The sequence below is a fragment of the Leptonotus elevatus genome, chromosome 8 (genome assembly GCF_054856555.1).
Source record: "Leptonotus elevatus isolate MCC_2025b chromosome 8, RoL_Lele_1.0, whole genome shotgun sequence".
NCBI lineage: Eukaryota > Metazoa > Chordata > Actinopteri > Syngnathiformes > Syngnathidae > Leptonotus > Leptonotus elevatus.
The window spans coordinates 23,437,090-23,453,040 of record NC_141246.1 but is presented as its reverse complement, the minus strand read 5'-3'; the positions used below and the strand labels follow the sequence as shown (position 1 = coordinate 23,453,040).

The 15,951-nt window shown below is 39.6% G+C and overlaps 1 protein-coding gene across 5 annotated transcripts in view; it reads right to left on the bottom strand.

Moving 5' to 3' along the window:
* The window catches only part of sh3pxd2aa (SH3 and PX domains 2Aa), a 111,296-nt gene that overhangs the window by 28,852 nt on the left and 66,493 nt on the right, over window positions 1-15,951 (bottom strand). For 3 of the 5 annotated variants that reach the window (XM_086083108.1, XM_086083110.1, XM_086083112.1), the window contains exons 6-8: window positions 13,579-13,604; window positions 9,111-9,155; window positions 3,331-3,459 (exon numbers count right to left, since the gene is read on the bottom strand). In XM_086083108.1, the coding sequence (XP_085939234.1) occupies window positions 3,331-3,459; window positions 9,111-9,155; window positions 13,579-13,604 (200 nt within the window). The remainder of the gene's footprint in view (window positions 1-3,330; window positions 3,460-9,110; window positions 9,156-13,578; window positions 13,605-15,951) is intronic. The other 2 variants (XM_086083109.1, XM_086083111.1) reach the window with 1 other exon arrangement.

Sequence of the window (15,951 nt, the reverse complement as noted above, 5' to 3'; positions counted from 1 at the left end):
TGCCAGACATTTTTCTATATTTCTCATGCCAAGAAAGGGGAAACTGGGACGTCTCACCAGAACATGTCTAGTCAGTCAAAACCTTTCGCTTAGGATGATTCATAAATCGGTACGTTTTTTTGTACAGCACCTCATAAACTGTACAATACAATTCACTGATGAGGAGGCACATAAGCAGACTTTCCTCTTCACCCACAGTTCAAGGTTCATTCTTTCACTATGTTGTAAGCGCTTGTTGACATTGTGGAATGAAGCAGCTAAAGCTTTTTGTCACAGAGCAAGATTGAGTTGTTCATCTGTCATGTGATGCTAATATGCATTGAACTGAGAAGTAAAAACACGGGTTTAGATAAAAAAAAAAATCAGGGTACAAATATATTTTGCATTGCCTAGAGGTGCTTCAAAGATGTCACTCCTACTAATGTTTTTGAAGAAAGTAAGCTCTTTCATTAACAGATAGACTGCAAAGGAAGAAAGTGTACATGGATGAGAACACTGCTTGCCCTGCAAGAGGATAGTGCCTGTTATGCAAGATCTTTGTTTTGACATTGTCATCCTCTCATCATCGTCACTGTTACTCCAATGTCTGTAAATCAGTGCTAACTTTTCAAATTTATAATGTGGCTCTTAACATTTGCATATTTGCATCTATTGTCTGAAAACAAAGTGCATGATGTGAGAAGTACGTAAATGAATGAAAACAATTTTGCCAGAGATCAGACTAGCAAGGGCAACTTCACATGTAAAAACTCTTACAGAAGGAAACTAAAGGAGAGAAAGAAATATGAAACCTACATGGCTAAAGTCATTCTTGAGAATACATTAACTTCCCCAACAAAGCCACATCATTGCAGCACTTTCCATGTGCAGCTGCTCTACTCTGTTAATCTTCTGTCCTCTCATATGAGTCAAGACAGAAACAGTGGAGACTGGTTTGGTGTTCTTCAAACATCAGCGAAAGATAAGGAGACTCCGAATCAAACTTTATAGATAATAGTATAGCCTATATATAAGTGCAGAGTTAGAGTCAGATATTTTCTGTACCCTATGTAATAGAAAAAGTTGACTTTAGACAGAATGATTAACAACACCAAGAACACATATGTGGTCAATGTAATTTTGTGTATTACGCTTTGCTCTAATTTAAACAGCACTTAAGGTTATACTAAGATCCAGCAAAAACACACAAAATAATAGCATTGTTTGGAGTAGAAGGCAAAGGAGCTGAAAAGGGGGGGAGGTCTAATCAGGAAAATTATGAGAATGAAACTATTGATAATCTGATTTAGATGCATGCTTTACTGTACTGTTTTGACACTCATAGGAAACTGGAATCAACCTAATTGTTTAAACAAGAATCATAGCTCAAAAACGGTCACACATCTCCCATTGGAGTACATATTTTAGATACAACCACCTAAAACCAAGTATGACCTGCAATAGGCATCAAACAATGTCATCACACAATGTCTGGCACAATCTGTCAGCGAACTAACCCTTAGGAATACACATATAAAATTATGTGAAAACTTCTCTGACAAGCTCTATAATCTGCGACAACAACCTGAGGTGGGTGCAAAATGGTGACACAGTGACACCACGTGTAGCACTTGATATTCTAATGAACAGACTTTTCATTTGATGCCATGCAGTGTGAATGTTATTCCTATGACTGTAAAAAGCCTATAGTGTAGATAGACATGACAGCAAGTTGATACTGTGTATGAGCCACAGATCTTACATTGCGTTGCTTCCTTGTACGCAGAGCAATGTCTGCTGGATGTCTTATTTTTTTCCAGTACTAATTAGAAATAGAGCATCTTGGCAGGAAAATAAACCACAGCAGTAGTTTGGAAATATTTAGCAGTTGAGTTAATGGAGCAAGTAATATACAGGGTGACACAAAAAACGGGTGACACAAAAAACGGGAACTTACTAATAATCCAATAAAACTAACAGCGATGGAAGAAAAATATTATTTATTCATAGTAATTGAAACCTTAAAACATGCCCTTTACAATCAAACAATGATGGAATCCCAGATATCTGAGATGTTGCAGCAGTCAATGAGGAATCTCAACAGCAGATTTCAAGAATGCATTCGTACAGGAGGAGGCCAGGCATCTAGAGCTGCGTTCACACTGCAGTTCTATTCCGATTTTTTTCACAACTATCTGATTTTTCATGCAGTGTGAACGGTACAGTTCCGATCTTTTCACACCAGACCTGGGCCTCTTTCTCCAAAATTTGCAACACATACACAGCAGGGGTAGGGAACCCTGGTCCTCGAGAGCCACTGTTCTGCCTGTTTTTGATGTCTCCCTCTTCCAACACAGCTGACTCAAACGATCAGCTAATCAGCCAGCTCTGGAGAAGTCTTATAGCGATCCTGTTCATCAAATCAGGTGTGATGGTGGAGGGATTCATGGCAATCATGCAGGACAGTGGCTCGAGAGGACCAGGGTTCCCTACCCCTGGCATACAGTATAAAAATCGTTGAGTAATCTTTGGTATAGACAAGCTTCTGTACAGTTTGTAAAGTGCGGTGACTAATTAGCCATGGACGGCACAGCTGGACAGCAAAAACTGGAGAACAACAAAGGAACTGGAAGTCCACAGGCTCACTTTATTTAAAGGAAACAAACAGTGGGCTTCTTGGCGCCACAACGCATCACGATAAGTGTACACATCCACGGCGTCAAAAACATTGAAGGCCAAAATGAACAAGTGCTGTGAATGCACAACAAAAACAAGGAAGCGCCACACTGTTTGAAATTGGAATTACTTAAAAACACTAAAGGGTGTTGGATTTGCTGCGATTGGTTGGCAACCAGTTCAGGGTGTACCCCGCCTACTGCCCGAAGCTAGCTGGGATAGGCTCCAGCGCCCCCCACGACCCTTGTGAGGACAAGCGGTTAAGAAAATGGATGGGTTGATAGATGGATGGATTGATGGTGTTGGATTTATTGACCTTTACAATGGAGAATGAAACACTTGAGAGGAACAAATGTCTTATGCCCCACTAACCAACCCTTAAATATGTTTCATAGCCGGTGGTGTACAGCGTTTTGGCTATTTGGGTGTTTAGTACCACTAGTCTATGATTACAAAAAATATGGTAATTTGCAAAAGGCATTGTTGTGTATTGACAACATGAATCACCCAGCACGGCTAAAATAGCAGGTTCGTAGGTTTAGAGTAAAGAAAGAAGCAAACTATATTACTTAATACAACTACTGTCAACCAACTTCTCAACATAAACCATGCATCACTTTACATAAACACAGCCAAAGATAGTAGATATAGGTACAGTAAAATCAGGGTACTCACCACTTTCGCTCTTCTCAATCACGTCCACCGTCTCACCAGCCTTGAGGCTGATCTCAGAGTTCTCCTGCCTCTCGTAGTTGGCCACAGCCACATACTGCTCCAGTACCATTGGCTCCAAACTGTCAATCCCTGAGTGGAAGAAACATGCCGTCAACCACCTGCCCGCTTTGACACTGGGCGAACACCCGCTGCTTCCAACTGCGCTCCTGTCTCTGTGCAACCGGTATGCTGCCATCAGCCGACCCTTGCACTCTGTCACCGCGTTCCCTCCCTGGCCGAGCGCAAGATGAGCTGTCGATTGGACTGCATAGTTCCAAACCTTCAGCCATATGGCTGACGCGAGCCCCGGCCAACTGCGAAGCACTGAGGTACATCAGAAGGGATCAAAACAAGAGCAAACCCCGGCAGATTGTTTGTAGAAGTTGCATCTTGCACCTGAAGTGGGCTTATGAACTGAACCAAAATAAAGGTATACACTACAACAAAGAGGAGAAAATGAAAGGAAAGCCGCAAAATGGTTTGAGGGGAACGCTGGCTAGCGAATGGAAAATCAACAGTGTGGTTGTGAGGAAAGGCCTACCCTCTTCTGCCGTCAGAAGCCAGACCCTGACTGGGGGGGGGGGGGGGGCAAACACACCAATCATGTTAGTCGACAATGCTGGCCTTAAATAGAAACATATGAGAGGACTGCGGGAGAGGGACAGAAAAAGAGGCTGGGTATGAGTTGATGTGAAACAAAAGAAATACTTTCTCCATTTGTTCGTTTTAGATTTTTCTTTGTGATTTTTTTTACTTTTTCACGACAAGTGTATATACAGTATAAACTATGTATGAAGCTTGTATGGCACTAGAGTGTATCAATGGCAATCCAAATGATTCGGTGAGTTTTCAGAAATCAACTTTTTTTTTATTGTTTTAGCAACAATTATTTTATTTGGTGTGTCTGTTGTAGTGATAAGATTTTTATATTGAAAGAGCCTAGTTGTTTATGTGTCAAAAAGATTTTGCAAGACTTCACAAACTGAAACCAAGCAAATCACACCAGGCTATTTTGCTATTTGTCAAGCTACTCGGCAAGATGTGGAGTAGCTGATCGGACAAATTTAAATAGTTTTGTATTCAAATTAGTATGTCTGTTGATCTAAGGCAGGAGTGCTCAAGTTCAGTCCTTGAGAACCCCTATTCAGCCTGTTTTCCATGTTTCTCTCCACTAACACACCTAATTCATGATCAGGATCGTTATCAGGCTTCTGCAAAGCTTGCTGATTAGCTGATCATTAGATCCAGCCTATCCCAGCTGGCTTCGGGCAGTAGGCAGGGTACACCCTGAACTGGTTGCCAGCCAATCGCAGGGCACACAGAGACGAACAACCATCCACACACATGGACAATTTGGAGTGTTCAATTAACCTGCCATGCATATCTTTGGAATGTGGAAGGAAACCGGAGTACCCGGAGAAAACTCACGCAAGCACGGGGAGAACATGCAAACTCCACCCAGGAAGGCCGAAGCCCAGACTCGATCTCACGTCCACTGCACTGGGAGGCGAACGTGCTAACCAGTCAACCACCGTGTCGCCGCAAGTATCACATTTTATCCAAAATGCTTCCTTATTGTAAAATCTCTCCCATAATGACTCACTGACACTTGAAATGCACACTTTTTTCCCCAGTCAGGTGAATGGCTCATCAATAATTCCTTACCTATGAGAAGCATACCACTTCAACATATTTAGGAAATGGCTAAAAGGTATGTTGAAAACTGTTTTGCTTTGCATTTTATGTACAGACAACACTGTAAAAATAATCTTATTTTCAGATGTACCTTCAAAAGCGACTGTAAACCCTAACATGCATTGTACAGTAGTCAGTTGATTGGCAATGTGATTTTTCTAAAGAAACACTATTGTTTCTACTTGTCTTCCCAGAAGAATCTGAACTTTTGGGGTTTTCACTTGTGGTTTAGAATTGTTCTGACAATATGTACTGTGAGTAATGCAATTCTGCTGCATGCATAGGAAATATGTCCACTTCTGTGGAGAAGCTTCATCATCACAAATTCTCTTGCCTTACAAGTACAAGCTGTGTAAAGGCTCACTGAAAATGTATTTTGTTGGGCTACCTTGCATAAAAGTAGAGCATAGAATACTCAGTGGATATTCATTGTATGTGGTAAAGTGCACCAGGGTTGACATTTCTTAACTTATTCACTCCCAGCCATTTTCACTGAAGAACCCCCTTCACTCCCAGCTTTTTACTGGATTTTGACTGATTTTGCAACACCAACAGAATATTGTGTTTTATTGCTATAAAAACATGGAACCTACCAAAAGAAAAAATAGAGTTTCTTCTTTCATAAGGAAAAAAGTTTATTTGTTTATATTTCCATTATGCAATTAGCATTAGAATATAGCTACGTTTCTTCATTGTTCACAAATCTGTATAAAAACATTTGGAAAAAGAGCTTGTTGCAACATGGCCCTGGCATCAAAGCTTTCTATATGCTCTAGCATAAAAAAACAACAACATAAAAACGTATAGATACATCTTTGGGAGCATGGTAATATTTAAAATAGAACATATTCATAAGTTTTTGGGGAGCAAATGAGTTAAACTGACCAAAACACAAGGGAGTAAAAATGTGCAAAACATAAAATGCTAGACTGACCCTGGCTTCTTCCTACATTTCCAAAACATGCATGTTAGGTTACCGTAATTTCCAGACTATAAGGCGCACCTGAATATAAGATGTGCTAGCTACATTTTGGGAATACTCAAGATTGGGCCATGTATAAGCTGCACCCAACTGTAAGCCACAGGTGTTTTAATGTTACCGCACCGGTTATAAGGGTTCCTGCTACCCAAGTGGGGATTGTCGGGACAGAGATGACTGTTAGGGAACACAAAGCGTCACATTTATTAACATTTGAGCATCATTCGTGTGGTGCACAAATAACACAGTGCATGTCCTGCAGTCACAGTAGTAGTACAGTATAACATCAGAACAAAACTTACAGCGCTTGAAGAGGCGATAACGTCAAATGGCTAAATGAAATCAGTTTTTAAAAGGCAGTAACACGGCAGTAATTGTGCATTAATAACACGCCTGTACAAAAATAACCAGCCTACAATAGCAGAAAAGTCAGTCACTATCGGTAATTCTCGTGCCATCGTCCTCCTCCTGTGTATTACGTTAAACCATTGAAGTTCTCTTCCTCAGTGTCGGAAACAAACAGGCCCAGAATGGCCTCGTCCATCACTCCCTCTCCTTTGTTGTCGCTCTCAAAACCAAAAAACTTCTCTTCCTCTTCATCAGTGTCAGAATCGAACAGGTCAATTGCTTTTAACTTAAATGCAGCATCCTATGCACTTCTCCATTTATTTTCCATAATGAGGGCACAAACTGTCTCGCTCTCGTTTGGACTCTTCTACTGTATTTGGGCTCACTTGGTTTGTTTTGCTCTGCTAGTGCCTGGCACTCTTGCGCTTCCTTAATAGTGCGCCCCCTCATGACCTGGTGGATAAGCCATACCGTTGTATTAGCCGCAGGGTCGAATGCAAGTGAAAAAAGTAGCGGCTTATAGTCCGGTAATTGGAGGCTTTATATTGTCCACAGGTGTTGATGCGATTGTCAATGCTAGTTTATCTATATGTGCCCTGCGAATGGCTGACGACCACTTCTGACTCCAGGGTATAACCGCTTCTAGCACAAGGTCATATGCTCCAACTCACCCACAACCCTAATGAGGACAAGCGGTAGAGAAAATAGATGGAAGAAAGACCCTGAACTGTATGAACTGAGCAGGAAAGTTAGTAGCTGTTCAAACTATCTTTATATGCATTAACAGGAAATGCAGAGGAACACAGTAAAGTCATATGAACATGCAGTTCATAGACATTTCTTCTGTACGTGAAAATAAAAATGTCTGGTATGTCCAGTATAAGCAGCTGCAAAACAAGCCCTGGCAATGCCTGGGACAAAAATAAAATAACATTTTTCTATACAGACATTTAGTTATTTTCGTAATCTCATCTCCTACTCTCTGAGAGGTTCAACGACTAACGATGAAGACCGATCTTTATTGTGCATGCCGACCATAAACATGGGTGAATGGATAAAACAGGCAGAGAATACCAATGAGAGCTTACAAACAAAGTTCCTCCCTGCTGGGTGCAGAGTTTTCTCTTGTCAAAGTAAAAATTAATTCATCCATCATCTGAACCACTTATCCTTACTGTAAGATGAACGAGCAAATATATGTGCACAGAGGAATCAAAGACAACCGCGTCTTTGAGACAACTGGCATGACATCAAAATGCACACTACCTTTTGTGACACATGCTGCCTCTGCTATTTTTATTTGCATTAGTAGTGTTTCGTTCAAAAATTTGACTGACCCAAAAGAAATGTATTTATATTTTGAATTATCAAGTTTATTCTGCAATGTGTAAGCATAATGATACCTGCACATGTTCTGCATAGGGGATTTGCCCTGATAATGCGCATAGCTGCAGGTTCATAGACTGTACTTATTGTATGTATTGCAATTCATCATTGTGTTGTACTATATTACCGTCAAAAACATTAGTTGCCACTTTCTCACTGCTTGTCTGCATGTGTATCTAACTGTCCACCTGTCTATGTCAATATGAACAACTAATCATTGATTTGCTCAAAATGTCAGCACACTTTTAAAAAGTAGAGAAAGAAAATGCACATTGTCGATAGGATTTTTCTGAATTTTGATTAAATAATGATAAACAGTAATGTTAATAGTAATTTTGATGACTTATAACTTTAACTTTTGTATTTGTAATTATAACAATATGAAGTGTAAGCTTAATAAAACAAGACAATTTAATGATTATGTAAATGTATTAATTTAATATTGAACACAGTTAAGGTTAGCATGTTGGCATGACACTTGATGATCATTCCAGTTTCGCATGTGGCCCTTTTGGAAAATTGGTCCCCCTTGTTGTAGACAAATGAATATGCTATAGTGGCCTACATTTTTTGAGAACTCAGTGCGTTTAATTTGACCAGATGGGTGAAGGAGAGGCTGATGACAGCGTATGTAAATCGGATGTCTTGAGAAGGCTGAAGCGTGAAAAAGAAAAAGAAAAAAAAAGTGGGATGCAGCCAACAGGGCACACTCACATAAACACAGTTGAGCATGCATTCAGCAGTCAGTACGTTCACATGCGTACATTAGTGGAGGTACCTCCATATTTCAATTTTAATTAGACTTCTGTCCTTGACGGGTTTAAAATGTATTAGGGTTCATAAAAAATAAAATAAAAATGATGTGGCAGTATCCCCACATTCAAATTGTTAAGCAAGTGGCCCATAATGTAGTATCAAAACAAGATGGCGGTTGGTAGGCCATTAATGCTAGTTTTTCAGCTATTCATCTATTTTAATATACTATTCCTGAGTCTCCAGCTGGTGCAGCGTGAACTCATGGAAGTGGGAAAAAAAATGAGTACCTACAAATGTATCATTTCGTCACGGCTTTTTCGGCTGTGTCCTCTTCGCTATTAATACTATTCAACATTCAAGGCAAATCCTGAAGTAGAGTCTGGAGAATGCACAGAGAAAGGCTGCTCCAATTTCATGCAACTACAACAACACAACAAATCTAGGTGTAGTCGTATCACTTTTGCAAATGTAATTATACACACAAACCTGGCAATTTCAGTCAGACTGGGAAGTTTTTATGTAAATGCTCATTTGTGTCATGCAAACGTACTGATTTGACAAAGACACACAAAGCTACCTGACGCCTCTTTCCTTGGGCTGTCGGTAATGCCGTACATCCATACTGCAGATGTAAAAGAGAACGGAAAAAAAGCAGAGAAAGATTATTCAGTCTGACAGAAAGAAGATGGCCATAGAATGGTAAAGCACAAGTTAAGCATACCTATTAAAGAAAAAGGGCATAGCTTCCTACACCCACCATAAATGAACTGAGTGCATCTGAGGGCATGTCAAGATACTGTATATAAAGATTTAAAAGACTGACATTGCAAGTGAAAACATTACAAACAACACTCGCATTCTTAGCCATTGCTCAGGCACAAATTATGCTATTCCCTCTAATCCTATCAATTTGATTCATCTTGTCTATTTCTTCCGTCCCTCTGCAAGCCGAGATGGGTACAAGCCAACTTTGAAGTAATTAACCCTGATTTTTCACTGGCTTATTTTGTTTTTCTAAAATCTAATTAAAGCCTCCATACAGGATGAAATGCTATTCTTGAAAGAAGACAAGGAGGAATGATGTGCTGACAAAACAATCAGTGACAATTTGATACAGTATATCTTAAAGGTTAATTTTCAATGTTTAAACAAAATAGTATCAGTTCCACTTTTCCAATGAGTGATTAAGCGATGTGAGTGCAATATTAGCCAACAAATCAATTAGTAATCGTTAGAAAAAGCCAAACTGATGTTTCAATTGTTTGCAATCAAATTATTGGTGAAATGTTTTTTCTTCCTGGGTGACTTGGTCAGCATGCTGCCGTGGCCGCCTCAAAGCACACCATGGCCGGCCGAAATTCTACCAACGACACGAAGATTTTCAACGGCACCAACACAGAAATATGGTGACCACAAGATTCCTACATGTCGGCAACTAACCAATCAGAGGAAAGGTGTTTGCCATATCAAATTAAAGAGAACAGCGACCCATTTGGAGCAAAGATTATTTACATATTTAACGTTCTTTAAAAAAAAAAAAAAGAATAATAATAATAAAACTGCTCCTTCAAAATGACAGGCTTTTCTGAGCAACGAAAATAGATTGCATCCTGCCCGTTTCCAACCAATATCATCTCGTTAACACAATATAAGGACATCAAAGATTAAAAATAAAAAAAAGTCAGAATTGTGGCATAGGACCTTTAAATAGTTTCTATGTGTAAGTCTTTTTTTCTGTTATTGGTTCCTATTAATGTAGTGCAGTTAAAATACAAAATGAAATGTTTCTTACTTGCCTTAACATTAAGGCCAAAGTAGACAAACAAAAGTGCTTTGGCTTGTCTTGCTAACAAGATTTAGCTCTCCAGTAGTAACAATCTACCCACACAGTATGTTAGGTTAAAGACATTTTTAAATGGTATAACATTTACGTAACTATTCATGTATGCACTAGAAGCATTGGCTGATGTGTATATTGTTTGTTGCATGTTTTATTTATGACCTGTTTCTTTTGTCCCAAAAAAAACTAACAAAACCCAATTTTAATAATCTTGTTAATCAAGATCTTTGGCTTTATGTGTTACTTTGGAGTGGTGGATTTTATTAGACCGGAGTCCTCTATTTGAGGGTTTAATGTACTCAGGTTGGCTAAAAACAGTGACTAAAATAGTAATAACATCCAAATCCCTTCTCACTATCCATCTGAGCTTTTCAAGCTTTGGTTTCAAGTTGGCACCAGTAGGAGGGGTTCAAACTGGTCTCAGGGCACTCACTGAATAAAGCCCAAGCATGTTTATTGGCGTCCAGGCAGCTCAATATGTGATCGATAATACCAGTGCTCAACCGTTTAGACCTCTGTGCTCAACACCAGTGCACCATACTTGTGAACACGCATAAAAGCTTCAAGCATTTCATGTTTGGGCGATGACGCCAATACACTTAGAGACAATTGTTTTATCTTAAGAGGACACACGTTCTTAAAATGGCAGTCCTAGTTTCCGTCCTCCAACACCCCTGATTCATATAATCAACTCATCAAGCAAGCTCTGAAGACACCTGATAACGATCCTGATCTTCAGAAACATCTAAAACCTGCAGAACTACTGCTCCTCAAGCACCAGGATTGGGGAAGACTGGTCAATAGGGTTGATGTCAATGTGTTGTGCAAGTCACATTAGTTCTCGATGCACTGGCTTCTTTCTTCATCATGAATGAGCCGCTAATCACACATCACACGATTAAGCACAGAACTGTAGCTGTCTTCTGGCGGACGCCAGCCTTGACTGTGTAACACCAGGTGGGGTGATCTGAGGCTGTTGGTCTGCCGGGTTTATGTCACACATCTGTGAAAGGTGTCCGACCTGACCTTCTTGACCGGGGTATAGTGTCCTGGCTTCACTGCCATTTATGGTCATCCCATCTTGTGTAAAAAGATAAAGAGGGTGGGTCGGCTCACCATTGACCAAGTCAAAGCCCTTGGTCAAATCAATGAAGGTGAGGTACAGGGGATGTCTCCAGAATAGGCACAGGTATTGGTTCAGGGGGTATTTTCTCTCTCTCTCTCTCTTTCTTTCTCTCTGTCTGTCTCTCTCTCTGTCTGTCTGTCTCTCTCTCTCTCTCTGGTGCACAATTTTCAGTCTGCTCTTCGACCTAAATACAAGCTCCCAATGAAGCAAGCTGACTGTGGCGGGTTAACACCTAATTGGCTGGGGGCTGCCCAGCTTGAGGTGAGCAGTAGTTGACCAGTAAGATGTGAGGATCCTTCCCACCATTGGATAAATAAAATAAATAAATAACGTACAAAACTAGGCTAACCAGAATTGATTAGCCACATGTGGAAGAATTTCACAGGGCTTTACAACCAGCAAAATATAATATAGTGTTCAAACATTGTTCAGATGGTGAAGCTATAAAAGTGAAAAACGATTTAATGCTGATTGTGACTGTAAATGTTCCATTGACAAATGACATTAGGGTCCATGCACGGAGCCAACGGGAAGAATGGTTGACATAATCTATGCGTTCGCCTCGAGCTATGGCAAACAAACAATACCGTGTAGAATAGTGACAATGGTGTGGGTGCTCACTTTTCCAACATTGTCAGCAATGTTAGTCATTTTCCAATACTCTACCTGGTTTTAGTTTCTCATTCTTTTGTATAATTCGCCTTGTTCGTCATGAATTGATGATGTAGATTTTATGTAGAAAAGTTGTAGTGGCACGAACACACAATCTCCATCAAATTACTTGTGGCAACAAAGCCTACATATGTCTCATCAAACTGCTTACATTAGTAGCTGCAGTTGTGTGTAAAATCTAACCAACACAGACAATGTTTTATGTGCAGGCAGAAAGTCATGATTGCACAAATAATAGCCTGGTTGTAACTACATAGGCGTGTGTGCACACATGCGTCGAGCGGCGTCACGCTGCGGTGAGACGTGTTGGACCTGGTGTTGATCATTTTGTTGTGGGCATGAACACAGCTGACTTTATTTGCCGCCAATCAAAGCAGTTCCTCTCATTCTCTTTAAATCAGACAGTCTTGCATGGAGACATCTCTGCACGGAAAAGGACGCAGCGTTCCGCGCATGACTAAGGCATTGTCACTTCTCTGGGCTGGTGTGCAGACAAAATTTTCAAATGATGGTATTAAAAATACTAAGTTATAATAACAATAAAGCATTTAATGAATTGATTTATATGATTCAGAGGGTGGTATCATACCTCCGAATGAAATACAATAACATCCACCACACATTGGTCTGCCAGCAACTCAATCTGAAAATTGCGTTTGACCAACGGTCTACCATGCGGCAAAAGTTAGTCGTGGTGTGAGGAGGAGTAAGTTTAGACCAACGTTAAGCCACCAAATTGTCAGATGTGCCGAGCGCATATCAAAAGGGCACATCCTTGCTATGTCAGAAAGCACTGCATGGTGCAGAGCAGTCAGCCAAATGCATAACCAGGCACAGTGAGGCTTGTGCCTGCACAAAAATCAGGATGTGCCAGCATTTCTGCATGTGCAGTCCACAAAAATGAGAGCCCCACAGCCTCACTACCAGTTAAGATCATTGGGCCAATAAAATGTTCTAAAACTAAGCAGTACGCTGAAGGTGGCAGACATACACGTTTTTGAAATAAAAAAGGTAAACTATTGCTTGCAAATTGCTATGAGGAAAGTAAATGAAATTTAATTTTGCAATATGCTTTGTGGGTTGAAAAAAAAAAGAAGCAGTTTATCACAGCGAGAGTTGCGGGCGTCCTGTACTTCTATTTGTATTTTGTGAGTCATATTGAATATGGCTTTTTGTATTAATTTACAAATATACTGCATTGGAATTTGTGGCAATAGATTAATAATATAAATATATACAATATAGAATTTTAAGCATGGCTCCATTAATTTTTTTTTTATCAAAAATAATGAGTCAGGAAATGTATCAACACGAATTTGAGTGGAATCTCATCAGCGATTAGTGACTCGCATGCAGTAGAGCTAACGAAAGTGAAGAGAATAGAGTGAAGGAAAACAGGTGACTTACCCGACTTGCGCTTGGAGCCATAGTCCCTGAAGGAGAAGCAACACAAAAGCGACATGGTTAGTGACAGCAGATGCCACTTGGTCAACAATAATACATGCTTTCAATTGATTTTGCCATCCCTATAAAACAAAGACTGCTCACTGTGTTTGCAAACAAACACATTCATGAAGTCTCCCGCATGCGTTCAGGGAGAAGACTGGAGGAGGGACGAGGGGGGAATGACTTTTGCCACCCGCCTTGACTCTTCGCAACATGCACATAATTGGTCATGTGACCCCAAAGAGGCTCCACCAGCTTCTTCCTATATACCTTCTCCAACTGCTCTATCAGAGACGACAACTTCTCCCCATGTTAGAAACAAGGAGGGTCCATTTAAAATGCCTTGCTTAATGGCTACTAATGGGATTACAACACATGGGATAAGCTACAGACTCAAATGTGTGTCTTTTGCTTTGCTAAGGCTGCCTGCTTCTTGCTTTGTCAATGGTAACGTTTCGACTCGGGCAGCATAATTGAGTTAAGAGATGGAGGAAGCGAGGTTCTATTTATAGAGGCAAAGACCCTGCAATCTGTCCACTGTCACTCCCAATTGACCAGGAGTACATTTCCTCTTTCTAAGTATCCCTCAAAGGCCAATCAAAAACCTAATTTCACCTCAGATGAAGCCATGCCACCCCACTGCAGTACAGTCACATGTTGTGAAACTGAAGCAGAATGAAAAACATGATGAAGGAAAGATCTGGTCTCATATTACACCAGCCTCAATATTAGACAGGGATAAAAAATTAAAAAAAATACAATTTAGGAGAACTATACTTTAAGATGAGCATGAGCTTGTATCATGTATTAGATGGATTAAATACAATCATAAGTATGTAAATACAGTAAGTAAATTGTATATATATGTATTTACAGAATTTATCGCATACATCTGCATATCGTGGTGACTCGCGATATGCAGATGTATGCGATAAATTCAGCAGTTTAAAAAAAAAAGTGTCAATTTTACCTGATAGTAGAATATTATAAACATAATCCTTTAAAAAAAAATATCGGCGCCGATTGGGCATTTGGACGAATATCGGTGTCGGACTTAAAAAAAAAAATAATAATTTATGTGACGGCTGATCTAAATCTAAAACCATTTTGATCTCAGGGAACTATTTATTTAAATTTTCAGTTAACTTTATAAGAGATGCCGCTGACTGGGAACCTTCTGAACCTTTTGTTTTTGTTCGACAAGAATTGTGAAAGTTTAAGATTTCAGGTATTTTTACATTTTGGAAATATAAATATTTACTGTAGAAAACTATAGAGGGCTATGGTACTTGTTTAAACTGCCATTTAACTTTGTGAGACGTACTGATAACCTTGGGAGCTACCTGAACATTTTGCTAGAAATTAAAAAGGATGTCTAATGTCTATAAAAATAAAATTTAAAAAAGTCTACATTTTGAAAAATTGTTATAAACATGTTTTTTTAAGACATTTAAACAAAAAAAAATAGAAAAACTGAATATCGGCTCCAAATATCGGTTATCGGCCTCCTTGACTACTAATAATCAGCATCAGTTATCGGCGATGAAAAAAAAACATATCAGTCTATCTCAAATTTTATGCCTCCAATTTATTTTTATTTTTTTAGAAGTTGTCACGGCGCGACAAAAACTAGCCAATCAGAGACTGTAGTGACAAAAGGTGTGACCGAGGTATGGATCAATCATTTGTTCATGTGCAGCGCCACTCACAAAACCTCGCGGGTCACATGCCAGTTTTCGTAAAGAGCATATTATTTAACAACATTTTAAAAGAAAAGCTTTTTTACTTCGAAACAATGATGGTGTCTAAGGCGCAAACAACTGCATTTGGATAGCTGCATATGCTACAATGACCGGTGCCAACGTGACCGTTCACATCGGGCAGTCAGGTCAGTTCATTACCTTACATTTTTTTAATCCCAAAAAATACAACATTAAACCGGTAGCATTTCGTATTTGGCAATACTCCATCATGAGTAAGTCATGCTAACAATGTGCACTTGGATTAGTGAGCTGGGGTGTTTCCTCAGGCAGAGATCTTGCTAGCCAGTTGAAAGCTGCATACACCTACCTACCTTTAATTCAAGAAAAAGTCTCACTGATACGTCTCCTTCATTTCCAGATAGTTTTTTTAATTGACTCAGCTTTTTTTTTTTTTTACTTAGATGGATTTTTTGACAAATTGAATTAGGTTTCCGACCACATCACAGTACAGAATCAGCTCTTATCGGATTGCTAAATAATAAAAGGTTGAATACTGCCTTGAGAAGTGTGTCAGTTCTAGACTTACGAGATCTCGCTTGATCTTGCTAGCTTGATATACTGTACATGGGCC